Consider the following 27,764-nt stretch of genomic DNA (forward strand, 5'->3'; position numbering starts at 1 on the left):
TAGAAATATCCAAATCAAACGAAATTTTGATAGAAAATTCTTTATACTATCTATAGCAAGATTATTATTTTTGATCGAAAACTTTAGTGTTATATCACCATTTTTTGTGAGATTTTTATTTTCAGCCGTTGATTTTGAACCCTTTCGATCACTAGGTAAGTGATATTGAAAAATCGCAAAATTTATTTTCTAGATGTTTCAAATAAGCTAGATCAAGTTTAACGGAGCCGATCGTTGATTCGGAAATTCTATCATCGAAAATGGCTTATGAGCACGGAGGCCTCTGTGCTCCTAAGAGCACAACAGACCTGCTCTCTCTCTCTCTCTATATATATATATATGTATATGTATGTGTGTGTGTGTAGGGAGGGAGGGAGAGAGTTGAGCTAGAATACTATTGGTGGCAAAAGGGCTCTATTGCTACCAATTTGTTTTTTGATGCTCGAGCTTTCGAATCGACGATTGGCACGATTGAACATGATCTAGACCACTGGAAGTATCTAGAAATCAAAATTCATGTATTTTCGATATTGTTCTCCTGTGCATCAAGTGGACACAAAAATGAACGAATAAAAATAAATATCCTTCAAAAAGGGATGATAGGATTCTTATAATCGAGATCAAGAGTATAGATTTTGTTTTAAATAGTTTAAAGAATTTCCGACCAAAATTCAATTGATTTAGATTTCTTTACACCCTTAAACGAGCAAATGCCTTATATCGATCATTAAAAATAAAAATTTTGCAATCCTTTGATCATTAGGTCAATGATGTCGAAAATATTTGAAATTTGATTTCTAAATACTTTTAAGTGGTATAGATCATGTTCAACGGTGCTGATCATCAATTTGGAGGCTCTGTCATCGATAATAAATAAGCAACAACAGGGCCTGTTTGTTACCGATAGTATTCTAGCTCAACTCTCTCTCTCTCTGCCTCTCTCTCTCTATATATATATATGTACATTTATATGTATATATGTATGTACGTATGTATGTGTGTATATATATATATGTAGAGTTGAGCTCCTGTGCTTGTGATTTTTTAGCCGTTGGATCGCCTCAAGATCCGTGCAGTACTAGCCAAGGGGACTTGATGGGATATTGTTAATACTGTTGCACGGATTTTGAGATGATCAGACGGCTAAAAAGTCACAAGCACAAATGCTCTTGTGCTTTTAAAAGCACAGGAGCTCAACTCTCTCTCTCTCTCTCTCTCTCTCTCTCTATATATATATATATATATATATATATTTATATGAACTAGGCTAGAATACTATTAATAGCACCAAGTTGTTGGTGCTATTAGGTTTTTGGCCCTTGTATGAAGGGATGTGTGATTAGAATAATAGTGGTTTTCTAGGGTTGAGTGGGTGGTTGGTAGAATAGTATGATCTAACGGGTGGAAATGGTCAAAGGGTTAGATCCAACGGCAGAAAACTTGGTAGCACCAAGTGCTTGGTGCTATTGATATCATTGTAGCCGAACACTATATTCCCAATTTAGTCAATTCCATTTCCTTCATTTTGTCCTATTTAGTCCAATCTTGGGTGGTCAATGTGCTCTAACTGTCTTTTGTGTGTCATGAAATTCAAAGTATATGGGAGATTTTATTTACTAGAGGTTGGTAGCCTCTATATGTTACTATAAAGCCTGTGAAAATAGCTTCTAACACCACTCTGTACTTCCCAAACATAAGTGCACTAAACAATTCTCACAGACTTTTAACTAAATGTAGTTAGCTTGTTGGAGCCAGTATGCTATTCTTAGTCCATTCATTAACTCATTTAATATATCCAATAAGTGTGATATATCACTGGAGAATTTCAAGAAGAACTGTAAAGCCACTGTAAACTTTGAATATTTTTGAAAGCTTAAGTATTATATTGAACTAAACTAAGAATTCTAATATTAAACTTCTATTTTTTTTTTTAAACTTTGCCACATAGATAAACTAGGAGTACATCGAATTAGTTATTACAGTATACATACCAGCTACATTCCTATAGTGTTTCGTCCTTGATTCAGAACTCAGAAGTATAGCATGGGCATAAGCCACATGCACAGCATGAAACCCCCTGCACATGTGCAGTGTTGAATATCCAAGTATAACCTGTTCAAGAATTGACAGCATATTAGTGGCAGCATACAACTTTGGGTTGCTTGCATAACTTTGTTATTACAAAAGTGATAAATGTTCATCTTATATATTCAAATGCTCTGGTTAATTTCATTAGAGATAAATATAACTATTTTACAAAAGAGTTTGTTTCTTGTTGAAGACTGGCACCATATAATTTTCTCTTAATCTTCCATATTGCATTGTCGGCATTCTGCAGATTATGTTGATCTGGAAAATAATGGAAAATAACCGGGCCGGTGTACAAATGTCTACTCAATATATGTAAATTGAAGTTAAATAAGTTGTACCGACTAGATCTTATTAGTGCAAGTACAATGCAAGTACAACGTAGTACAATATTGCATGGGCCATTTTGTAACGTCTATCTTTAATTGAATTTCTTCTTTAATTATTGATTGGTTGGCATAACAATGTCTACTATGTGGGGTTGGGTGGCCAATGTGGAGCCATGCAAGATGAAATATTGTTGCCTACCATGTAAATATGACATGAGGAACTCTGCAATAATGTTATGTTGAAGTTTCTCTTATTGGATTTTATAGGTGCTTATCTTTTTAGCATAACTCGCTACTTCTGATGTTTTTGAAACTTTGCGTCTGATGTGGGGTTGTATATTGTAGTGCAACTTGTTGATTTCTCATGTTCTTACAATGATTTTTTTTTCATTCTGTTATTTTTCTCAGTGGAGAGGAAGCATTTGACTACTTCAAAAATGACCCAGAACTATTTAATGTGGTACACCTCTTCCCGAGATTCCTGTTTCCTCATTTTTCCTCTGTGTAATTTGCCTTTTGCAAGTTATTTTTTCTTTTCTGGAATGTTTCTCTTCTCTACTATCTAGTCTTTATCAATCTCAGTACTGTCTTTATTTCATTGTCCTGTACATTTTGCTTTATCTGTAAGTATCTTGTTGCGAGAACATCAACATTGTGGTGTCTAAACAAAAAAATGCTCCTCATCGAACTGTCTGAGCTGGATGGTCGTTCGTTTCTCTGTTAGTACCCTCTCTAGTCTCCAAGGATTCTCCAACATATGGTTGGAGAATTTGCTCTCTTTTAACACCTTTGCATCGATACCTTTTTTTCATGATCTGAAATAGGATTATATTTCAATTTTCTGTCAGCCTTTTATTTTGTTTCTAGTAAGTCTATATCTATGCCATTACAAGCACAATTTTTGCTAATGCCAAGAAAATCGCTATGACTTGAGATATCAGGGAACAATCTTGCCTAGATAGTGATAGGGTCAGGGAACAATCTTGCCTAGATAGTGATAGGCTTATAATCATAGAGGCCTTTGGATTGGTTCTAGTCGTAGACTGATTCACTGATTGTGGGATTTAACTTAGTTTCTTATATAAGGGCAATCATAAAGCAAGGTCTTTGTTATTTCGAATTTTTTATGTAGCAAATATTAGGTGATGATTCAGTAAGCCATTTAATGCAAGTTTCCTATGCAAGTAATTAACTAGCAAGTTATAAATAATGAAAAAAGAAATCACATGTTGAAGTTCTTTTTGTGTCAATTTCTTTATCATGATGATTTAAGAAGCTATGAATACAAGTTTTGGACACTAGAGTTACATTTATAATCTATTAGAAATAACTAAAATAACCGAAGTCAACCAAGATGATAGGTATAGAAAAAGGGGTAACTAAGCTAGAAAGGGAAACATTCTTCCTATCAAGCAAGAAACTGAGAAACTTTTCATACATTGTATAGTTGAATGTTCAATGTAATCTTTTGCCACCTAAGAGTAAAGATGTCCGTGGACCGGGTCGGGTCTGGATAATTAATATACTGTATCCATACCCTAAAAAAAAATGGTTACAAAAAAAATATATATACCCTACCCATTTAACTTCGGGTCGGGTCCGGATCTGGGTACTAAAGTTACTAATATACCCATCGGGTCTATTTGAGCGGATCTGGGTAGTGACTATCCATATACTACCCGTTCAAGACCGGATATGGATCGGGTTTAGATCGGGTACGGATATCCGCATAAATATATTTTTTTTATAAACTTTATTAAATAGTCAATAGACAAACTATAAAGCCCACCATAAAAAACCTCGCATTCTAATAAGTTGTACCGTCCAATAAAATTCATTCAAAAGAAATATTGTCGCTGATGATGATGATGACACTGATGATGATGATGACAATGAAATATTGTTGGCGGAAATGAAATGAAAAAAAAGGAGTAGAAAACAAAGAGTAAAAAAATTAGAAAAAAGTAATGAGTAAAAGAGACGGCTAGGGTTTCATTAGGACGAAAATACGTAGTGACTCATCATCTATAAGTCATATTAAAATTGATCCTTCAACTTCAAAAGTTTATTTTTTTTTTTATTTACTATCGGATATTTCATCGGGTCCGGGTCCGGATTTGAAAACTATTCCGGACCCTACCCATTTAAAAGTTAGATTCGGGTCGGGTCCAAATCGGGTATGGGTATAAAATATCCGGACCCATACCCGAAACTTTAATGGGTAATTTTTTTTATCCGTATACTATTCATTTTTTATCGGGTCCGGTTCGGATCCGGTTCGGGTCCGGATAGGGTCCGGATCGGGTATGGGATATCGGATATTTTGGACACCTTTACCTAAGAGCTTGTCTAGTAATATGTTCAACAAGTATCATTTCCCCCCATACTGTTGGTAAAGGTTCTGAGAGGAAGGATTAAATTATAACAAAAGTTCTTGTTTGTGCACTGCATTTTTAATTTTTACTTCATTCTTATAGTTAAATATTGTAGAATGTAGTTCTTAGTACCAAGGTTTTAAGTGCCCGTCTGCACGGGTCGTATCAACCATGCCGTACTGTGCCAACAAGATACCGGCAAGATATAGACCCTGTGCCGATGACACAGCTCAAAACCCTCTATTTTTTAAATTAGTAAGTAATTTCCTCAATAAAGTTCAATATGTGATAAAAAGACATAATGAATAGTTAGAATATTAAATTTTTCATGCTATTATGTGTTGGCAGACAAGAATTTTTTTGACCGGCACGCATCGATACGGCTCGGCACGCATCGTGCCGACAAGTTTCCGGCACGACCCCGTGCCACAGCACTTAAATCCTTGCTTAGTACTTTCCTTGAGTTAATATGTGCAAATTACAATATGTGATTTTAAGTGCTATAGCATCTGGAGAAAGTGGTCTAGGCTTTTACTTGAGAACTGAGATCATGCAAATTTTGTTATTAGATTATCTGCTTTCTATCATCCTGATTTTTTTATACTACATTTTTGGTTTATCTTGCTCTCTTTTTAATTGTTTAAGCCTTTCCAATTTTCTGTCTTTATTTTAGCTTATTTTTTTTTTCACTCCCTCCCCCCCCCCCTCACCCTTTTGTTGTGGCATATGCTCATTTCATGTCCTTGCTGCAATTCTTGCATCTCTACTAATTCTGCCACTTTGGCCCACTTATATGTTACATTCAATTTCTATGCCTGGAGTTCTTTTACTGTTCATGCCTTAGGATTCATGCAAGACCGAAACCTTGCTTTTGTTCTTTGAATGTTTGAGACTTGAGAGGTTCATTGCCTCCTGCTGTTGCAGTGCGTTATATCACTATGTATGTCGATAATCCTTTATATTGCATGGTTTTGCTTTTGCAAACTTGCTTAACCTATTTAGTAGTTGAAGTTTGTTCATACACAAGAAGAGTGGAGCCAATTGGCATGGTTGTCATGTGAAGATGCCATGTGCCAATCCCTAGTGGACACACTTGATAGATGCGTTTGGGCCGGGTGATGGAAAGGAGGGAGGGAGATGGGGGAGGGGGATATGTCGAGGGGGTTGTGGGCGATTTTTGCCGACTATTACTAGTGTGCATGTGATGTGGTGATGACCAATGAACGTAAAGCTGTGTCACTGCAAGTAAAACCATGTCTATAGGTAAAGCATGCTTTTTTCAGCAGTAGGTAGTGAACATAAGGATGACCTATTGCATATGCCAATAGCTAATGCATGCTTTTTTCAACAGTACATACTCTATTTCTTTGCACACTCACAATCTTCATGTACTCTTGTTGGTGCTTTTAGTGGGTGTTATTGCTAAGCTAAACTTGTTTCATTGCTGGAAGTGTCTTTTACTTTTATTATTTCTTAGTTTTTTTTTTTTAATTCTAAGTTTATTGGCTGAAATTTAGCATTTGCAGGTGATCTTACCTTCCCTCTTTTTTTTTTTTTTCTTTTTTCTCTTTTCTGTTAATATGAGTGAACCATAACATACCACTTATTATCCATTAACTAATGAGTTTTGAGTTTTCTTTTGTCACGCCCTGGGGCTGTTTTAGAGATTAGAGTTTGCGGAAAACGTGCCATTTTTTCTTTCTGAAACTGCCTAGCCCACGTGACGTTCAGACCTGTTACAAATACACGGTTCCCCTGTCCACTTGGACAGAGTCTTCCCTGTATTTGCACGGCGTACCATTTTATACAACTAGATCCAAGATCACAATTACAATCCACACATTCACACAATTATCCACAACTCATATAATTAATAAATCTCATAAACAACCTATTAGTTGCAAGTGCTCCCAATCCGGAAGCTTTATTTTTAAACCCTAAGTAAAACATCAATTGACTGCAATCAAAATCCATTTTGAAAACTGTTTTCCACACGGAATGTTTTGAAAACCGACTATCACGAGGGGTAGTAAACCAAACAACATAGATGCGATGAAACCAAAAGCCACAAGTCTAGAAATCTCCAAGTACATAAGTAAGCGAAAATCGAAACCACACAAATCCAAGTTATTATTCATGCAACCATCTAACTGAACCATTTAATATTGAAACTACTAAAGAAGTGAGAGAATAAACCGGGTAAACCACTAAAGCACTAGCTAGGCCGTCCTCCTGTCGCACCGTGACTAAGTCCCCTTTCCTGCATCACCTGGGAAAAAGAGTGTGTGAGAAATTACAAAAGAGGCTTCCCGATGGGTAACACAGAGCCACGAAGGCAAGGCGTAATCACAGGAAAATAAAGGAGAACAGGTAATACAAGTCTATGTGCCATGATACAAGAGAGAACTACAGTAGTAAAGGTAATAAGTATAGTGAAAGAGCAAGTAACAGAAACTACTACTGTAACTGGAATATAACATATGCCTCAAGAATAAGAAGCCCAAATCTGAACCCAATCTAGTGCCTGCTATATTGGTCCATGGACCTCAAACGTTGCCTGTCATAATGCTGGCACCGATCTGATCCATGCGTCTATTAGACGACCTATCCAGATAAGTACACCTCTAGTCGGTGGCGAAACCGACATGTGTTAATAGATACCTCAAATTGCTATGACAAAGTCATGTGAAATGCTCAATATGAAAACTGACACGAAGCCGATGCCTTGGCCGAATCCCGATGCCTGGCTTATAGACGCCGAACTTGATTAACCAAATTAATGCTCAATAACAACAAGAGAATTATGATGCCTGGACCTAACGGTCCGCGAATAGTCAAATGTAAGCCTGCTCTACATGTCTAAGAACAACTACCACAATGCAAGTAACAAGTACAGATATACGAATAGTAAACGAAGCAATGCCAACATGTAGAGACGAAAGTAACAGATATAGAGGGGTATGGATAAGGAATAGATCTCATCGACTATCAGTTCGAAACACCTACCTGTAGTACCGTGAACTCGAAGTTTAGAATATACAGAACCGTTCGCTAGACCTATAAAAGATCCACTAAGTCAAGTTCTACCCATACGTGCCTCCCAAACAAACTAAACAAACAGTTATAGAAACCGATTTCCCAAAACCCGCCTGAACTTTCGAAACTTGCCGGAATGCCTCCGGAACGCACAAACTGCTCCGAAATTTTCCTATTCTCACGATAAGCTATCTGCTGTCCCCAAACGCACCAAAACAGGTGTTCAGGCTGCAACCAACCCATTTAAGTATTGAGGGATCGATCGAGTGAGAATATGCTGGAACGGGTTCCTGAAATTGTCGAATTCGGCTCCGAAACCCTTCCGCCATTGATCTACCGCCTCCAACCTAAGATGGCAGTAGCAACTAGCCAATAAGGCTTGGCAGTGTTCCTAAGGCGTCCACATTGCTAGAATGCGGCCAAACTCGAACCACGTCAGATCAGTAGATTTTCCACCAATCGACGCCGTAGAACCCCCGTTTTAACTTTGCAATGGCTCCCGGACCTTCGACGATCAACCAAGAGGTTGCTAACAGCGATTACATGCTGTCCGGGGCAGTGCGCAGGGTCCCCGTTCCGTAAAACACCCAAACTATCCACCTACAACCAATATAATATTCAAATAATGTATAAAAGCGAGTTTTAGGCTCGTTACGACGATCCATGTCGTAACGAACCCGACCAACCTGTCAATTTGTTTCGTCTCGAGTCTTGATGCTACGAGACTCGTGCTCGCTGTCCGGAGTGCAAGCGACGACTAGGGAACCTTGAAACAGCAAGAAAACCACTCTTCAAAGATGTTTCGGGAGCGGCCAAGTTCGTTGCGCATTCCAAGGCCTTGTTGAATGCGATGAAGGTGAGCACCAAAGTTCCCCGGGTCCCAGCGATGCCGTGCTCACGTTTTGGTCGATTGGCGAAGCTCCTACTGTCCGGAACGAAAGGTCGGCCCAAGACCAAGTCTTGAACCAGCCTGGGCAGACCTAGGGCACGGTCCTCACAACCGGCGACACGAGAGGGCGAGCTCTGGTCAGAGGGAGATCACCGCACCCAGGGGAGGCGGTTGGCACCCCTGGCCGGCAATGATTGAAAAAGTGCGCCTAGGTGCTGCGCCTAGGCGCTAGGCTCCAAGGCCAGCGCCTAGGTAGTCTCTAGGTGGGCGCCATGGCCAAGGCGCGCGCCTCAACGGGTTAGGCTCCAAGGCGCAAGGCGCCAAGAAGGCGCGCCTCATTGTTTTTTACAGAAACGGGTTTGGATTCAGTTTTTTTTCGTTTGGATCCAGTTTTTATTGGTTTGGATCCAATTTTTATGGGTTTGGATCCAGTTTTTATGGATCTAACAGGTTAAAATATCTAAAATAAACCCCAAAACCTAAACTAAACCCTAAACTAAATCCCTCTCTTTTCCTCTGTCCGCTCTCCCTCTCCTTCCGCTCGCCCTCTCCTCCGGTTTGCCCCTGTCCGGTTGTCCACTGTCCCTGGCGCTCCCTCTCCGGCTGTCCGTTGCTGCTTGGACTTCCTCCCTACTTCTTGGACTTCCTCCTTGATCGTTGTCGCTTCTTTACTTTTATCTATATTATTATTTGGGTAACTATAGAATATTTATTGCGGTAATATGATTTTATAGAGTATATTTAGTGCTGCTTAACAATTATTAGAAAGTATAGTAAGAAACTTTTTGATTATTTACTTATTTCAAAATTTTATGAAAGTGTGCGCCTTGGGCTTTTTTAAACACTGCTGGCCGGCGACGGGAGGTTCCGGCGGCGTTGGGGTCAAAAACCCCAACTGTGGCTAGGGCTTCGTCAAGCGCCGCAGCGGCGGCTCGGGAACGGTTGGTGCAGCGCCGATGAGCCTCCTGGGACCGACGGCGACGACCCACGGCGATGACGCGTGGTGCAAGGGCTCGGGCTCCTTCCCTCCATAGAGAAAAATAATGGAGAGGGGGGGAGGCTCTCCTTCGGCGGCCGGCGCCGGCGCCAGGGACCTCAGGTAGGCTAGCGTGGAGGAGATAAGGGATTAGGGCTAGGGTTTAGGGTTTAATTAACCGTAGTCACCTCTCTCTCTCTCTCTCTCTCTCTCTATACACACACACACACACACACATTATTCTAAAAGAATAGTTGCCCAAAGATCCTCCAAACTTCCGATTTTGCGGTCTATTCCCCCTCCACAACTTTTCTCTCGTAGATAGGTCCTTGCCTGTGCGATTTCACGCAAAACAGAGCCCCGAATGATTTTAAAAAGCAAAAACACTACGTATTAATTGGCTAATCTACGATAAAGACAGTTTTTTCTCGAAAACCGTGCATCAAACATAAAATCCGTCAGTGCCATTGACTCCGGCACAGTCTGACCATCGAAAATGAGCGATTGGATTGCCCGAAACGGAATCTGATTCGCATCCGAAGGCAACTACACATAATGGCCTCGATCGAAAACGCAAGTTACTATTCATTTAAGTGAATAGTAATAATTGCTTAACGGCTTCCTTTTAACTCGTTTTCCGCTGAAATTCGATGAGCGAATATAAAATTAAAATACACATGAAAACATCATTAAAAAGTATCAAATTTACATTGAAAAATCTGTCCTTATATCTTCTGTGATGTTAACCTTCGAGAAACTAATATAATAGTTAGAAGGACAGTTTTTCATTGATTAACATTTATTGTTGTACAATCTGAAGTTTGATTGTAAGATTCACAAGCGCTGAATGCATTTCTCATCTTTCTAGTAATTGTTAGGGTGTGAAGTTCATCATTAAGTGCTCTATCTTTTGTTTTTCCTTTATTTCACTATGAGCCAGATACTAGGTTTTCTTTCTATTTCTGGTTTGACAAACTCATATACTTCTATTGATCTGATCCATGTTTTTCCCTTATAATCCCACATATATAGTTCGTCGCTCTGTCAAAAGTTTATAATAATCTGTGTTAATTCTTCACAATTTAGATTTCACTCTCTACTCTTTAGTATCACACAGGATATCAAGAACAGATGTCACATTGGCCAGAACAACCAGTTAATATAATCATTAAATGGTTGAGGAGTCACAGTTCTTCTTTGACAGTTGCTGATTTTGGATGTGGTGAGAATTCCTGTAAATAATACTTCTGAAGTTGATGATTTGTACTTCTAGCTGCATATTTTTTGTTGAGATAGAACTTTTGATGTAACATAAGCTTTTCTCTGCTTTGCAACACTAGGGATGTCAACGGGTCGGATTTAGGGTGGTTTTTACAAAATCAAAACCATAATCCAAACCAAACTGAGTGCTTTTAGAATCCATAACGAAGACGCATTCCTGAGACAAAAATTAAACCTGATATACTAAAATCCATAATCACTCATTTACATTAAAGTATTTCATAATATATAATATCAATAATTAAAAATAATATAATATTCTATAAATATATATAAAAATAAAATACTTATATATATATTATTATATATATATTTTAGAAGTCAGGCTACTAATGCTGTCAAGCACGGAGCACTTCCGTGGCTTCCAGGCTCGTATTTCGAAAGTCGAACTTTCAATCGTTCAATCGATTTTCGTTAAAACTTGAATCTAGAGTATTTGCGAGTATCTTAGAAAAAATTTTATTATTTTTTCGATATCATTCTGCCTAGTGATCGAAATGGCTCAAAAAACACAAATTTTCAATGGACGTAATGAGCCATTTGCAAGTTTTTAAGGGTGGTAGAAATATCAAATCACGTTGAAATTTTGATAAAAATTCTTTATAAACATAATAAAAAAGATCAATAATCTTTTTGAATTTAAAAATTTTTAATGTTCCATATTATACAAAACCATTTTATGGTAAGATTTTTTAATTTTCAGCCCGTGATTTTAAAGCCCTTCGTTTCACTAGGCAAAATGGGGGAATAAATCGAAAAATAATAAAATTAATTTTCTAGGTACTCCAAAATACTTAGATCCAAGTTTAAACGGAGCCGATCGACGATGTCGAAAGTCCGCAACAATCGATAAACGAGCTGGAAAAAGGCTACGGAAGCTTCCGTGCTTCCGATAGCATAGTAGCCTCACTCATATATATATATATATATATATATATATATATATGAGTGTGTTTGGTATGCTTCTGGAAGCACGGAGCGCTTCGTGCTTCCAAGTTGTTTTCGATGTTCGGACTTTCGAATTGACGATCGGCTCCGTTAGACTTGATCTAGAGTATTTGAAGTATCTAGAAAATAAATTTTGCGATTTTTCGATATCATTTGTCTAGTGATCGAAGTGGCTCAAAATCAACGGCTGAAAATAAAAATCTTACAAAATATGATGATATGACATTAAAATTTTAGATCAAAGTTATTAATCTTGTTTTATATGTTATAAAGAATTTTCTATCAAAATTTTATGTGATTTGGATATTTCTACGCTGTTAAACTTGCAAACGGCTCACCACGGCCGTTAAAATTATTGATTTTGAGCCCCTTCGATCACTAGGCAAATGATATCGAAAAATCACAAAATTTATTTTCTAGGTATTTCAAATACTCTAGATCAACTCTAACGGAGCCGATCATCGTTTCGAAAGTCTGAACATCGAAAACAACTTGGAAGCACGGAGGAATATTTTTTATAACTAATCCTATCAATTTTTATAGTTATAAAAATAGTTTTCTTAAAAAAATAATTATAAAAATAGACCTTTAAATGCGGTGAATCATTCACCGCATTCATAACTTCTATTTAGCAGTAGAAAAATAATAAAAGCGGTGAACCATTCACCGCTTTTACCATCGTAGAATTATAATAAAAAGAAAGAAAAAGAAAGAAAGCGGTGAATGATTCACCGCTTTTATAAGATTATATCTACAAATAAAATTTTAACAGATTTATTTTTAAAATAAAATTTTAGAAGAGGACTATTGAACTAAAAACCCCAGCACGGAGGGCTCCGTGCTTCCAGAAGCATACCAGCCCACTCATATATATATATATATATATATATATATATATATATATATATATATATATAGAGTAGGGCTACAATTTTCGATGATGGAGCTTTCGAATCGACGATCCACTCCGTTAAATATGATCTAGAGTATTTAAAACTTTTAGAAAATAAATTTCATAAATTTTCGAAATCGTAATAAAGTTCATCAAGCGAGCATAAAATGAACGGTCAAAATCAAACGACATCCTAAAAATAGATGATTGGATCCTTCAATTTAAGATCGAAGTTATTGATCTTTATCTAGGTAGTGAATAGAATTTTCTATCAAAAATTCAACAAATTCCGATTCTTTTACACCGTTAAACTAGCAAGTATCCCATACCGGCCGTTAAAAATTGTCAATTTTGTGACCTTTTGATTGTAAGGTAAATGATGTCGAAAAATTATAAAATTTGATTTCTAGAAGTTTTAAATGCTGTAAATAACGTTTAACGGTATGGATCGTCGATTCGGAAGCTCCATCATCGAAAATGACTTATGAGTACGAGGGCGATCGTACTCATAAGAGTATAGTAGCCGGACTCTATATATATATATATATATATATATATATATGTAGGCATAAACTACTTCGAACTTATCAATTGAATACCTCAAATAATTTCATTATAATATACATGCATACAAGCATACATATATGTGTGTGTGTGTGTGTGTGTGTGTGTGTGTGTGTATGTACACACATAAATACTTACATACATACGCGCGCGCGCGCGCGCGTAATCGGTTTTATGTAGTTTTCGTTTTGGACCCAGTTTCGGATTTGCTTCCGGTTCGGGTGCAGGCAAATTCCATAACTGAAACCAAATCCACTGGGTTTTGGATTACTGTCCCTATAACTGAATCCATCCCCATCTTGCTTTGGATAAAACCATCTTATTTGTGTCCCTGTTCAAGTAAAATGTTAGGTTATCCATATCCATCCATTGACATGCCTATGTAACATTCTGTTCAATACTGATTATCTTTTATCACAGGGGATGCAAGGATAGCAAGAAATGTAAAGAACAAGGTCTTTTCCATTGATCTTGTTTCCAATATCCCATCGGTAATTGCTTGTGAGATGTCTCATGTAAGTACCTCTAAATTCTTTTTGCTTCCCTTTCTTACCATGTTGTTTGCCGCATATAAAGTGGGCTTCTGTCAATGCTTGTATGCGTTGGCACCAGCCAATGATGAGTGATGACACTTCTCACAAACATTTTAAAGAAAGGAAAACAAAGTTACTCCTGAACTGATATACAACTATGAAATTTCTATTTTTGTACATGAATCTACCAAATATTATTTATTTTCAAAACCATCAGCAAAGAATTAGTAATATTAGGCCCTGGTTGAATACCCTATAAAACATAAGATAGTTAAACTTGCTTATACGCATAGGTTTAAAGTACCTATTTTTTTTGGAGTATAGTTAACTATAGCCCTAAAAATGGAGTAAAATAATAATCCACTCAATTTTAAATTTCAAAATTTCAAAATTTTAAATTGTCAAATTTTAAATATCAAAATTTTAAATTTCAAATTTCAACAGATTTCTTCAAATTTCCTCAAATTTCTTCATGTTTCAAATTTCATCAAATTTCAAATTCTAAACTTTAAAATTTCAAATATCAAATGTCATCACATTTCAAATTTTAACTTTATAATTTTAAATTTCAAAATTTTAGGTTTTAAATTTCAAATTTTAATTTTAGATTTTAAATTTCAAATTTTCAAATTTCAAAATTTAAAATTCAAATTTCAATTTTCAAATGTTCAAATATCAAAATTTCAAATTTGCAATTTGAAATTTTATTAAATTTTAAATTTTAAAGTTTTAATAGTTAGAAATTCTGTGGAATTGTACAATCTGTATCCAAACAGTTTAAAAATATAGTGTGCAATTTTTTTAGAGTTACATTATTTCATCCAAACCAAAACTATAGATTATAAACTCCATGAAATTTTATAACTATGCATCAGAACAGGGCCTTATTGAAATATTTTAAAGACATTATGTTTACATGATACAGTTTCAATTTAAGTAATTTAACTTATGTGTTCTGGCATTTTTGACAAATTTAAACTGCTAATGAAGCTTTTATTAGCATTCAAGAGAAACACCATTTAGGTTTTCAAACTATTAGTATTTGCTGTCTATTTTTTGGCTACATATTTGAAGCACACTTTCAAACTTTTCTGCTTTATTCTGGTCTGTGTTGTGTCAGTAGTTTTTTAGGTAGGTTATTTGTGTATGATTATATAGTTGCCTCGCTGAGATGACAAATGGACACTGCTGGTATTTATTAAAGATTTGCAAAGACTCTTTATTTGGTATTTCTCATTTAAAGGCCTATGTCTTGGAATTAGCTGTGCTATATGCTCATTTGAGGATCTTTATGCCCTATATGTTTTAGGAATGTGATGTCAGACATACTGTGCATTCCCTGAGAAAGTTCAGCACTTAAAGATATGCCAAAATTAATGATCTATAACTTTCCTTAGTGGTCATTTTGACCAATTTATAAGACAGGTATTTAAAATGTATGTTTCTTTGTGTAAAAGCCTTTTACATGTTGTAGATCATATCCAGTGGTCTTGATTTTGATTTTGAGGCCTTTTGGTTGAATTTCACGTGTAAAGTATGTAACCCAAAGTTTCGTAAGGTATTCTAGTCCTATATGAAATATATAGAGCTTTTTTGATATCACTAGGAACCAACATTTATATTTTTTGATTCATTTTCACCTACGCATTAAGTGGTCTGAAAACTTCAGGGTTTGGAATGCAGTGCTTTTTGTTCATTGGTTAATTGTATCATTATTAGCTAAGAATTTGCTAGAAAATATTTTACAATGTCTAAGATAAAAAATAATAAGTATAACGCCTCTATTTCAGAGTGTTTGACTTATGGGCCTACTGTGTTTGCAGACCCCATTGGATTCGTCTTCTATTGATGTTGCTGTTTTTTGCCTTTCACTAATGGGGACCAACTACCCAAGTTACCTGAAGGAGGCAAACAGGGTTCTAAAGCCATGGTTTTCTACTATGAAAATGCTTTATTGACAAAATTGGCCGTTGTTTTGCTAATTTATTAATAATGAATAATACTTTTTCTGTAGTGGTTGGCTTCTGATAGCTGAAGTCAGGAGCAGGCTTGATCCAAATAATGGAGGTGCTGATCCCGATAAATTCTCTGAAGCTGTCGATCAGCTCGGCTTTTCTTTAGTCTCGAAGGTTTGATTTTCGCCCGCTGATATTTTATCGTGCAATGTTGTTAAAGCATTTAGGCACTTGTAGTCGTTGAATAGCCAAATACTTTGAAGGCCTACTCAGAATACCTTGGTAGCTACAACAGGTGCCTTAGTTTCTAGTTACTCACACAGCTCAGAAGGGGCCCTGCTATTGTCGCAAAACTTAGTAACTTGGTTTTCAGACCATCAAAAATATTGATGTGATGCATGACTAAGATCATAGAAATACAAAATAAGGAAATCAAGTCATTAAGATTAGTTTTCCCAATTGATATTATGCAATTGACATGCAAGAGTGAAGTTACTAAGAGCTGGGATTTTTTTTTTTTTGAATATGTAATTTTCTGAAATGGGTATACTATTAATTTTATGGTTGATTACAATTTTAGTCCCTGAAGTTCGGGTCGAATATCTATTTAGTCCCTACACTATCTAATTTTACAAGTAGGAGTCTATGGTTCAGTTAAGTGTAACAATCAAGTCATCGTACCTCTGAAAAAGAGTAACGACCAATTCCTATCTTCGCCTATGAAATCAAAGGAAGATGAGAACGAATCACACCTATTTGAGCATCCAGTGTGGCTTAGTGCTTATATTATATAAACATTCCACTTTAACGAACCAACATATCTCATGTTAGGACAATTTCATTGTCAGTAAACTTCGGAAGCTAGAATGTCTTGGTGTGTGAGAAAAATGAGTTTATTTTGTGAAATTTATAAATGCAGTTGGATTTTTATACCACCCGAGATATTTGCATTGACTGTTAGATGCCATCTTCATTTTCACTATTGAAGATAAAAAAGTACCGGACCGACTTGATTGTTGCATTAATTATACTCGAAGACCTTAATTGTAAGTTTTGAAAAGCATAGGGACTATACCGGTACCCCACCGAAAATTTGAGGACTAAGAACATAATTAAACATTAACGATTATTGTTGGTATGAAATATAAAAGATTTGTTTTTTGGTTTTTGAATAATATGGTTTTGATTACAATTATTATGGGAGACTACCGAGCAGAATTAGCTAGCCTAGAAATACTGGGTTAATCGGCACCTTCTCCAGAGCATCTAGGCATGTTGCTACCTTGGCACATCGGCAGCTATTTCTGACAGCATTCCTTCCAAATCAATTTTTCTGTTCTACATTATTCGCTTTACTGTTTGGATGGTTAAATAGTGATAGTGATGTTTCTTTCCGTTTTTGGCAGGACATGACAAACAAAATGTTTATTCTGTTCTACTTTAAGAAGAGGGTATTGCTACGAACCCTTTTTTTCTTTTTTTCCCCAACCCTTTTTAGCCGTCATCAAACGCTGTTCCTTCTGATAGCATTCAATACAATTTACTGTGTGCAGGAAAGATGTTCATCAGTTGCGCGCATTAGATGGCCAGATCTGAAACCGTGCATGTACAAGCGTCGCTGAATCCAAGCCACCATGACCACTTGTTGGTGAAGTTTACAGCCGCAAGCTGCTTCTTCTTCTGTTTTTTCGCTTCTCCCTCAAATGATTATGGGAAAAGAAGATGCATCTTTCTTTCCTCGGTTAAGAACACACGCAGTGGTATTTATGCGATCTTTGTTATCAGATTGTAACTTCATGAGGATTGACTTTGCATGTTGTATGTTGGTGAAAATGTATGGACAACTGTAGGCGATTCTGAGTCAGACCCCCTCTACTTCAAGATTTTCTGATTGTTTTTGTTTTTTTTTTTTTCTTTTAAACTTGAAGTTTGAGGGGTTTAGGGTAAATCTTAAAGTTGAGGGGTATTTTATAATAATAATTTTAAACCGTCGGAGCTTATTCATCGAATGAAAGGAAAAAGTATATGTTATTTTTTCAAACTAGATTAATTTTTTTCTTATTTTTTATTTAAATTTTTTACTAAGTAAAATAAATTTATTACTATTTATGTCACACAGTCTTTCAAAAACAGTTGCCCGATAAGATAGGGCAGAAAGATGAGAAAGATGATAGGGGAGGGGAGGGGAGGATAGGTAGAAATCTTGTCAGTGGTAGGCACTTTTCAAATAGATATTCATCTTCTATTTATAGTTTTAATTGATTATCTTTCTAACTTTTTTTATTAGTTATTTAACACATTTTTATTTGCTATGAGAGTATTTAAGGTTTAAAAATTTTGTTTTAGTTTTTATTTATTTGGTTAAAAATAACAAGTAGCATGTTTGAATCAAAAAAGTTTAGTGGGCTAATTCACAAAGAAAATTTTATTGATTAAAATTTTTTGGATATTATTTGATTGTAAAGGTTGTTGGATCAATTTTGGTATGTAAATCGATATATATTTCAACTGCCATTCATTAGATTATATTCGAGCATTCAAATTAGGCTAATTTGCATAAAAAATTTACTAATTTTGAGATTTGGCAAAAAATAGTTCTTTTTTCGGATTTTGCAGATTCGTGTCCCTTTTTTAGAAAGATGATGAAAGTGCCTCTCTTTCAAAATGTATAAAAATATATGTATTAAATGTTTTAAAAAATATAACTGACAAATCATTATTGCATCTACTCATTATCTAACATATAAATAAAAAAGGTCAATTTGCATAAAGAATCTAATAGTTTTGAGTTTTTGCAAAGTAGACCGTCTTTTAAAATTTTGAGATTCGAGTCAGATTTTTAAAAAATTAACCAAGATATTCTTATTTTCTTTTCTTTCTCTTTCNTTTTTTTTTTTTTTTTTTTTCTCTTTCTTAGGAGGGCGGCGGAGGTGGAAGTTGCCTGCTTCACCTCTATCCCACGCGCCCTCGCCTTGCCCCACGCACCCCCCGCCTTTCTCGCCTTCGGCCTAGTTGTAGCTGTGCTGCGACCTTTTTTTTTATTTTATTTCTTTACGACCCTCCTCCACGGCCTCCTCGACTCTTTAAGACAGTAAAGAAGGAAACACTATATTCTCTTCCTCTCCTTTTTTTTCTTTCGTTCTCTTTTTTTTTTCTCTTCGGCCCCCCTCCACTGCCTCCGCGACCTTCTACAATGGTAATGAAAATAGCGCCGCGTCCTCTTCCTCTACCTTCACCGGCGCAAGCGTCGACGCTGGCGCCGGCGTCGGAGGAGGAGGACTTGAAGTAAGCGCGGGTGAGAGCGGAGCCAAGGAAAAAATATTTAAAAAATAAAAAAATAAAAAGAATATAGTATAAAATATAAAAAAAATATTTTTTTTCTATAAAAAAAATAAAGAATCAGAGAAAAAAGAAGTTGATGAAGTTGCATTGTTTCAGAGGAACGTTGCACTTTTTTAAAAAAACTCACGCTCTTTGAAAGAAAAATTATATTTTTCTGAATGAAAGTTATATTTTTTGAACGAAAGTTACACTATTTTGGCAAAAATTACTCTCTTTGAAGGAAAATTTAAACTTTTCTAAATGAAAGTTGCATTCTTTGAACGAATATTGTACTCTTTAGATGAAAATTATACTTTTTCTCCTCCCTTGTTTTTGTGTGGAGGAGAAGAAACAGCATAATTTTCGCCCAAAAAATGCAACTTTCGGTCAAAGAGTGCAACTTTCATTCAGAAAAGTATAATTTTTCTCTTATAAGTTTTCTTTAAAAGAGTGCGACGTTCCTCTTAAACAGTGCAATTTCATCATCTTCTTCTTTTTTCTCTAATTCTTTATTTTTCTTAGAGAAAAAATATATTTTTTTTATATTTTATTCTTTATTCTATTTACTTTTTGTTTTGTGCATCTTTTTTTCTTGGCTCCACTCTCATTTGTGCTCGCTCCGAGTCCTCCTCCAGCACCGGCGTTGGTGCCTGCACAGGCGAAGGCGGAGGAAGAGGACGTGACGCTATTTTCCTTACCGTCATGGAGGGTCGCAGAGACGGTGGCTATTTTCATTACCGCCATGGAGGGTCGCAGAGACGGTGGAGGGGGACCGAAAAGAAAAAAACAGAACAAGAGAAGAAAATGGAAATGAAGAGGACGTGAAGTTACCCTCTTTACTATCGTAAAGAGCTGGAGAGGCGATGGCGAAGGGTCAGAAAAAAAAAAAATGAAAAGAGCATCGCGGCGCCGGCTCGGTAGGGCCGAAGGGGAGAAAGGGTGCGCGGGTGAGGGTGAGGGTGCGTGGGACTGAGGCGACGCGAGGTGAGGCGGGCTGCCTCCGCCTCTGCCTCCCTTGTCGGAGAGAAAGAAAAAAAAAAGAGCAAGAGAAAAAAAAAGAGAGAGAAAAGGGAACAGAGGTATTTTGGTCAGTTTTCTAAAAATTCGGTTTGAATCTGCAAAATCCAAAAATTAGATGAAATCAACTAGAAATTAGATGAAAAATACCTTAATTTAAGAAAAAACTCGTGCAAAGTCCAAATCAACACAATGGGACTTCAAATCCAACCTAGAAGAGTGTTCCACACTCTGATCAACTCCAGAAGCTCAAAATCAAGAAACCCCAAGATAAACCCCAGTGGAAAACGCCAGTTTCTTCCAAACTAGGTTTTTCTTCCAAATTTTTGCAAAACTCACAATTAGAGGGTGCAAGAAGACTACTAATCTCAATTAGAGCTCCAAACCAAGCTATGTGATCCTAGGGTTGGAGTTTAATCCTCAAACAAGCTTCTCCCTTCACTTCCAATCTCCCATCAAGGTCCAAGATGCAAGCTTCAATGAAGAAAATGGAGAAAAAGAGATCAAACCCAAGAATCTAGGGGTTTGGAGGGGGAAATTCTAAGAGAGAGAGCAACTTACCTTCTCCTCTCTCTACCTTCAGCACAAAAGGGGACAAGTGAGACGGATGAAGGGTACCTGCCCGATGCAGTACCGATTCTCAGCTCAGTACCGGTAGCTAGAGTCAAGTTCCGCAAAACCCGAGAGCTGCCCAATTCGACTCTCTACTGAGTTCCGGTACCTCAAGTCCACTCCAAAGATCTCCAAACTCAGTCACAATCTTCAGAATAGTAAAAAAATACTATTCTCTCACTAGAACTCCGCAATTTGTAGAAGTTCAGTGTGCTACAAATATATTCTAAAAGTATGTAATATGTGTACAAACGATGCATATATTTCGATATTTATACAAATATTGCACCATTTGGAATAAAATATTGCATAATTTGAAAAGATGTTGTACTATTTAAGAGAATATTGCACTCTTTTTTCAAATTAATTATACTTTATTTTTTTATTGTCTTAAATGAGAATTCTCATCTTTCGAGAAAAGTACGTACAATTATGACTTAGTAATTATCTTTTCTGAGAAATTTGACATTTTATTTAATATACAATGTAATTTAATTTTTAACAAAAAGAGTGTAATGTACCATCTAAATGGTGTAACATTCTCTCCTAATAGTACAATACTTATAAAAATAATGTAAATATTTCCAAATAGTGTAACATATGTAATGTTTATATACATATTACATGATTTTATAATATATTATATATTAGGGTATATTATAATATACTAGTGTAGAAACCCGCGCGATGCGGCGGATAAAAAATATAATAAATTATAAATTAAATATACAAATAAAAATATAAAAATATAGTAGAAAATAATTAATATTTGATTGGTTAATAATATAAAAAATATATTAAAAATTTTTTTAGAATGAAAATATAATCCAAGAGAGAACAAAGAAAGAAAACAAAAAATAAACAATAAGAGAATAAAAATTGTTGATAGGAATTAAAAAAATATAATTTAATGCAAGAATAAAAGAGAAGAGAAAATATAAAAATCAGAGATGATTTCGTTGGAGTTGGTTTTATTACTTGATGAATTAACGTAAGAAGTATTTGGAAGAAAATTAGCTCCACCTTAATTAAAAGAGAGAGAACAATGGGCTCCACAAAAGAGGAGGGGAACAAAAGAGGAGGGGAACAGTCCGATGAAAAAAAAGATAACATGAGAAATATTTGGAAGGAAGCGGTTCCATCCTAATTAAGAAGAGAGAATATGGGCTCCATGCCTCCACTAACATCCTAATTAAGAAAAGAGAGAATACAGGCTCCATTAATGTCACGCCCCGGGGTCCCTTTTTAGTTTAAAGCATAGCGGAAAAGCATCTGAAATTTTTTTTTTTTGAAAACCTGACCCCAGAGTATGCCAGATCCGCCACAAATATAGGAGGTCCACTGTTCACACGGACAGAGTCTCCCCTGTATTTGCACGGCGTCGCACAAGTACAAGAGTTCAAACATGATACAACCACAACCAGATGAACATACAAATAACCAACAGTTATACATTCATACACCATTCACCACAGTTTCACATTTATACATTCAATATTTAAATATAAATCCACATCTATCAGTTAAAATGTTTCCAACCACAGAAACAGGTTTTGAAATATTAAGATACAAAATCCACAAAAAACCTTTTGAAAACTGTTCCCTACACAGGAACTTTTATCTTTTTAAAAACGGTACCACGAGGGGTAGAAAATTATTTTTATTTTACAAAATTCACAAACAAGTTTATTACATTCATGAAAACCCATATTTTCAAATGTAATAAAAATACTAAACCATATAAACTATGTAAGGTATAACAACAGAATAGTAAGGGTAGGAACTACACCGAATAACCTCGGTCGGAAGATCTATCGACCGCTACGTACGTGTCTCACGTCTCGTCTCAACCCTCACCGGCCGGGTTACCTGAAAAATGGTGGGGGAGGTGAGAACATGTAAACATGTCTCCCCTCCCAGTGGGTACCGTAAGCCGAAGAAGGTGAGGAGTACTCACCGGATCAGGAAGAGCTAAACAATAGTACGGGTCAGTGGAAATACAGTAGCAATAATAATACATGAACAGAATGTATAAGAACGACTACAGCTACTGTAAAGAAGAATATAAAGCATACCTGGGTATCAAACTATAGTAGCAAGACAAGTATATAGAAAGAACTGTAAGTATGAATGCAACAACTGCTACTATAGACATATGCGTCAACCGAACGTATAGACCAAATATACCCAATCTGTACCGGCCGTATTGGTACCCAACACCTCAGGCCTATGCCACGTCTGCTCTAAATAGAAATCAGCCATATTGGTACCCAACACCTCAGGCTGAAAGCATATAACCCCTCTAGGGCTCATGGGTTGACACAAGCAACCACTTTTCCGGAAAAGAACACCCTCTTGCGGGGGATCAACCCGCTGGTGTACGTGAAATGCACTCGAGCTGTGGCGATCAATGCGGATATGATCAATAGCCAACCGTCGGCAACCAGCCGACAATCACCGCCCCTCGGGGCTAACTGACCAAAAGGTCATCCAACTGTAAGGAAGTACAAGAACCGACCACTCAGATCAATTAGGTTGGAACAACTCAACATCCTCTCAAAGATATGCAAATACTGCTCAATGGGTCAACTAAACTATAAATGCAAGAGCTGACCAAAAGGTCTCAAGAGTGTATCAATATAATCTAGAACTACCGTCAGCCACAAGCCGACAATCTTACCCCTTAGGGTACACCGACCTCATAGGTCATCGACGACAGAAGTCAAGAAACTGACACGAGATACAAGGGCGAACCAATCAGGTCACGAAAATAGATACAATGCACTGACCGACTAGGTCACCATCTCACAGATTGTCACGAAACCGTTCTACTCTAGACAGAATACAGGATATGTAGTACAGGCAAGTAGAGCAATATGAAAACATAGTATCATATACAGTTAAACTACTCTACTCCTACTCCGGATACTAAGCATGTAAACAACGAGCAGAGTATAACCAAACAACGTGGGTGTAATGTAAACAATAGAGGTGCAAAGCTCAACATATAATATATGCATGGATAATAACAAAAGAGCAAGGGTAAGAAACCATCACTGAGCGTGCACCACTGTACCAACGTCGGATCGAGGTACCCACCTGTACGAATGTCGCGCCTGTCTCCTGACTGCAAAAGATCGTAAACCAGACCTACGGAGGGTCCACCGGGTTAGTATCTAACCCACGAATATAAAACACTAAACGTACAACCCCACAAACAATCTCACTGAGATCGGTTTTCTAAAACCGACTACCGTAACTCGCCGGAAGTCCCGAAAATCGTACCGGGACTCTGTTGAGACCACTGAAATGTCCCGGAACGCACCGACTCATGCTACGAGTCACCCGCTGCCACAAAACACATCAAATAAGATGTCTTGGCAGCAAACCCAAAATCTTGCCTCCAAACAATTATCGTCGGATAATCGTTCGGATCCGGGTTCCGGAAAGTGTCTATTTCGACACCGAAACCCACCGTCGCTCACCCGTCATTTCTGAACCCTCGAAATGACGCGAGTGACCAGCCAACAAAGCTTAGCGTCTCAACAAATGCTCACGAGGCACCGTCGGAAGAATTCCGAACTAAAACCGCATTCCGTCGGCGGATTTTGCCGACAAACGCACCAGCAATGCATTTCCGATCTTCGCAAAGGTCTGGGGCCTTGGACAATCAGTCCAAAGGTCACCCACAGCTCACCCATGCTGCCAACAGCAGCCACGACAAATCAAATTGCATAAAAGCCCTCCCGATTCCAAGAAATCACATTATTTCATGTGTTTTTCGGGCTTTTATGGTCCGTCTACGCAAACCAGAGGTCAATCAGCCGAGACAAGATACCCACTTACAGGTTTCGACGTGCCGGAGGCTGTGCTCACCTTTCGGAGCAATTTCGGCCACTGTGGGACGCGCACGAGCGACACGAAGTTCAACGAAACAGCGCGCACTGAAACTACAACACATCTAATTAACTCATCCGGAGCTCGCTGACCCTAAGTGAGGTGAGCATTGTGATCAGAACTGACTGATGATCACCGTGCTCACCTCCGGGGGCATCGGAACAGCCCCGGGTCGCCGGAACAGTGATCCAAATAGGAAACTAGTGTGCAGACAAGCTGAAAACAGCTTAACGGACAGGGTGGAGCTAGGGCACGGCCGGCGGCTATCGGACGGCGTGCGCGTCGGCCGGGGAAGGGTGCGGCAGGTCGAAGGGGTCCGGGGAAGGTGCTGGCCGACGGCGGGAGGCGGCCGGTGGCGCGGCGGAGGAGATCAATTCCCCGACTTGCTCTCGGGTTCATGGGTTCCCGGCGGCGCGGCGGCGGGCGGAGGAGCTCCGGGTGGCGACGATCTGTCGGCGGAACCTTAGGGGAAGTTGGTGCTCCCCGCCATAGGCGGTGGCGATGCACGGAGGCCACGAGGGCTCAGCCTCGGCCCGCATCGAGTCAAGGCAGCTGCAGGAGCTTCGGGCGGCAGCCGACGGTGGTCGGGGACGCCGGGAAACACGCGCGCGAGGTTGCCGACAGCAGAGGGAGGCGGGGCGGCCCGCCTCGAGGAGGATGCGGCGCGCGGATGCAAAGGTCGCCCAGGCTCGGCCTAGGTGATTGCAGGTGGTCGCAGGGAGCTTGGGTAGCTCCGGTGGCGTACGTTGACGGTGGGGCCGGCGGCGGAGGTCGCCGGGGCTCCGGGGGAGGGCGGCGCAGCCCGATCTAGGCAGCGGCAGTGCACGAGAGGGGAGCCAGCCTGGGCTCGGCCCGAGCCTGCACAGGCTGGCCGCGGCTGCCCAGACCAGCAATGCCGGCGCGCGCGGGCGGCGGCGACCGGCGGGGGAGGCTGACGGAGGTCGGGCACGGCCAAAGGAGAGGGCCTGACGCGAGTGGATGACCCCTGGGTGATCCACGGCCAGGAAGGATGAAGAATAGTGGAGACGAAGGTGGAGAGGGTGGTTTTCCGGCGGCCGAAGCAGCTTGCCGGCGGCCGGGGCATGCGCATGGCTAGGGCTGAGACCTGCTGATGCTACCTAGGGCATAGCTGGGGGACTAGGTCGGCCGGATCTAGGGTTTTGTGCATAGAAACCCTAAAGGCATATTATATACCATATGCCACTTTGCACCAAAGTCCTCCGGAACTGGTTATTTGCAACCTAGTCCTTCACAGCGCGAGTAAATCGCGTGTACGCACCTCCACGTCTGATCTCGCGCGATTCGGTACATAAAATATCGAAGTTTTCGCAAAAAATACCATTTTGCCACTATAGACCCCTCCTCGATCAACGTGTGACATCTAGCGATCCGTCCGTCAGATTTGCGAACGGATCGCACCAGTGTGATCAGCACAACGGAGACAATAAACCTACCATTTCGTTTCGCCACGATCGATCACGGATTTGCGACGAAACCCGTTCACTCTCTCCAACAGACAAGTGACACACAAATACATATAAAACATGTATTTTTTTCGATTTTCTCAAAATCCGTGCTTCAAACCCAAAATCCGTTAGCGCCAATAGTTCCAGAATGGCTGAGTTGCTCGAAACGAGCTATTGGAGTCCTATATTTGGAGTCCAATATGCACCAGAACCCTTCTCTACTCACTGGCTCATTCGAAAAGCCGGAGTTACTATTCACTTTAAGTCATCGGTCCAGATCGCGTAACTTCTCAATTCTAGCTCATTTTCTCCTGAAACTTGACGAGTGCTTATGTAATTAGATTATACACATAAACATCGTCAACAGAGAGTTAGTTGCACTGTTAAAATCTCAGTCCTTATAATTAATTAAGAGAATAATTCTATAAGTTTAGAGAGGTGAGGGGCCCACTTTTTTTCATGAATTGCGGAGAGGGCTTGAAATCCATGAGGATTCATTATATTTTATAGATTATACTATTTGCTCGTAATGTTCTATATTAATTATAATATAATATAAAAATTATACAATATATGTACAAACGATACATGTGTTGCATTATTTACATAAATATTACAAAATTTGAAAGAGAATGTTGCACTATTTGGGAGTATATTGTACTCTTTTATCTTATTAATTATATTATATATATATTTTTTATTTTNTTAAATGAGGATTCTCATCTCTCAAGAAAAAGTACATGCAATTATGACTTTGCAGTTATTTTTTTTAAAAAAATTGACACTTTATTTAATATATAATACAATTTAATTTTTTTTAAAAAAACTATAATGTAGACAATAAAAAATAAAGTATAATATAAAAAATATACAATATGTGTATAAACGATGCATGTGTTGCACTATTTACACAAATATTGTACTATTTGAAAGAGAATGTTACACTATTTAAAAGGATATTGCACTCTTTCATCTTATTAATTATACTTTATTTTTTATTGTCTTAATGAGAATTTCTGTCTTTCGAGAAAGGTACATGCAATTATAACTTAGTAGCTGTCATTTTTAGAAAATTTGACACTTTATTTAATATACAATGCAATTTAATTTTTAAAAGGCCAATTTGCATAAAAAATCCACTAGTTTTGCGATTTTGCAAAACTTGGCCATCTTTTTCAATTTTGTAGATTCGGCCAGATTTTTTGCTATTTGATAAAAATGCCCCCCGTCTCCCTCCGTCTCACCTATATCACATCAGATATAGCTACTGTATACTGTACGGCTCCTATCAAGGCATTAAATGTGCTCTGCGCCCAGGTTACGTGTAAGGACTAAGATTTTTACAGTGCAACTAAACTCTCTGTTGATGATGTTTATAAGATCTTGTCGACTTGGCCAGCTTTGCTCGATAACCTGACGATACTTGCCTCAGGCTATGCGTGGTCTTCGGTTGAGATGAGGCACCGAAGAGGTCTTTTGGCCTCAATGATAAGTGAATTCACTTTTGATTTTTAGCGCATAGAAGAGGTAAAATCGAGTAAAAGAGGACTTTGAACTGCTCACGAATACATTAATTTAATGTGTA

The 27,764-nt window shown here is 38.0% G+C and overlaps 1 protein-coding gene across 1 annotated transcript in view; it reads left to right on the plus strand.

Annotated features, from left to right (window-relative positions):
* LOC109726577 (ribosomal RNA-processing protein 8) overlaps positions 1-17,875 on the plus strand; it is a 34,467-nt gene extending 16,592 nt beyond the window's left edge. The window contains exons 3-9 of the mRNA XM_020256242.1: positions 2,826-2,877; positions 10,801-10,915; positions 13,799-13,893; positions 15,735-15,841; positions 15,926-16,040; positions 17,273-17,317; positions 17,420-17,875. Coding sequence (XP_020111831.1) covers positions 2,826-2,877; positions 10,801-10,915; positions 13,799-13,893; positions 15,735-15,841; positions 15,926-16,040; positions 17,273-17,317; positions 17,420-17,488 — 598 coding nt within the window. The 3' untranslated portion in view covers positions 17,489-17,875. The remainder of the gene's footprint in view (positions 1-2,825; positions 2,878-10,800; positions 10,916-13,798; positions 13,894-15,734; positions 15,842-15,925; positions 16,041-17,272; positions 17,318-17,419) is intronic.

This window comes from Ananas comosus, linkage group 21 (assembly GCF_001540865.1).
Source record: "Ananas comosus cultivar F153 linkage group 21, ASM154086v1, whole genome shotgun sequence".
NCBI classification, from domain to species: domain Eukaryota; kingdom Viridiplantae; phylum Streptophyta; class Magnoliopsida; order Poales; family Bromeliaceae; genus Ananas; species Ananas comosus.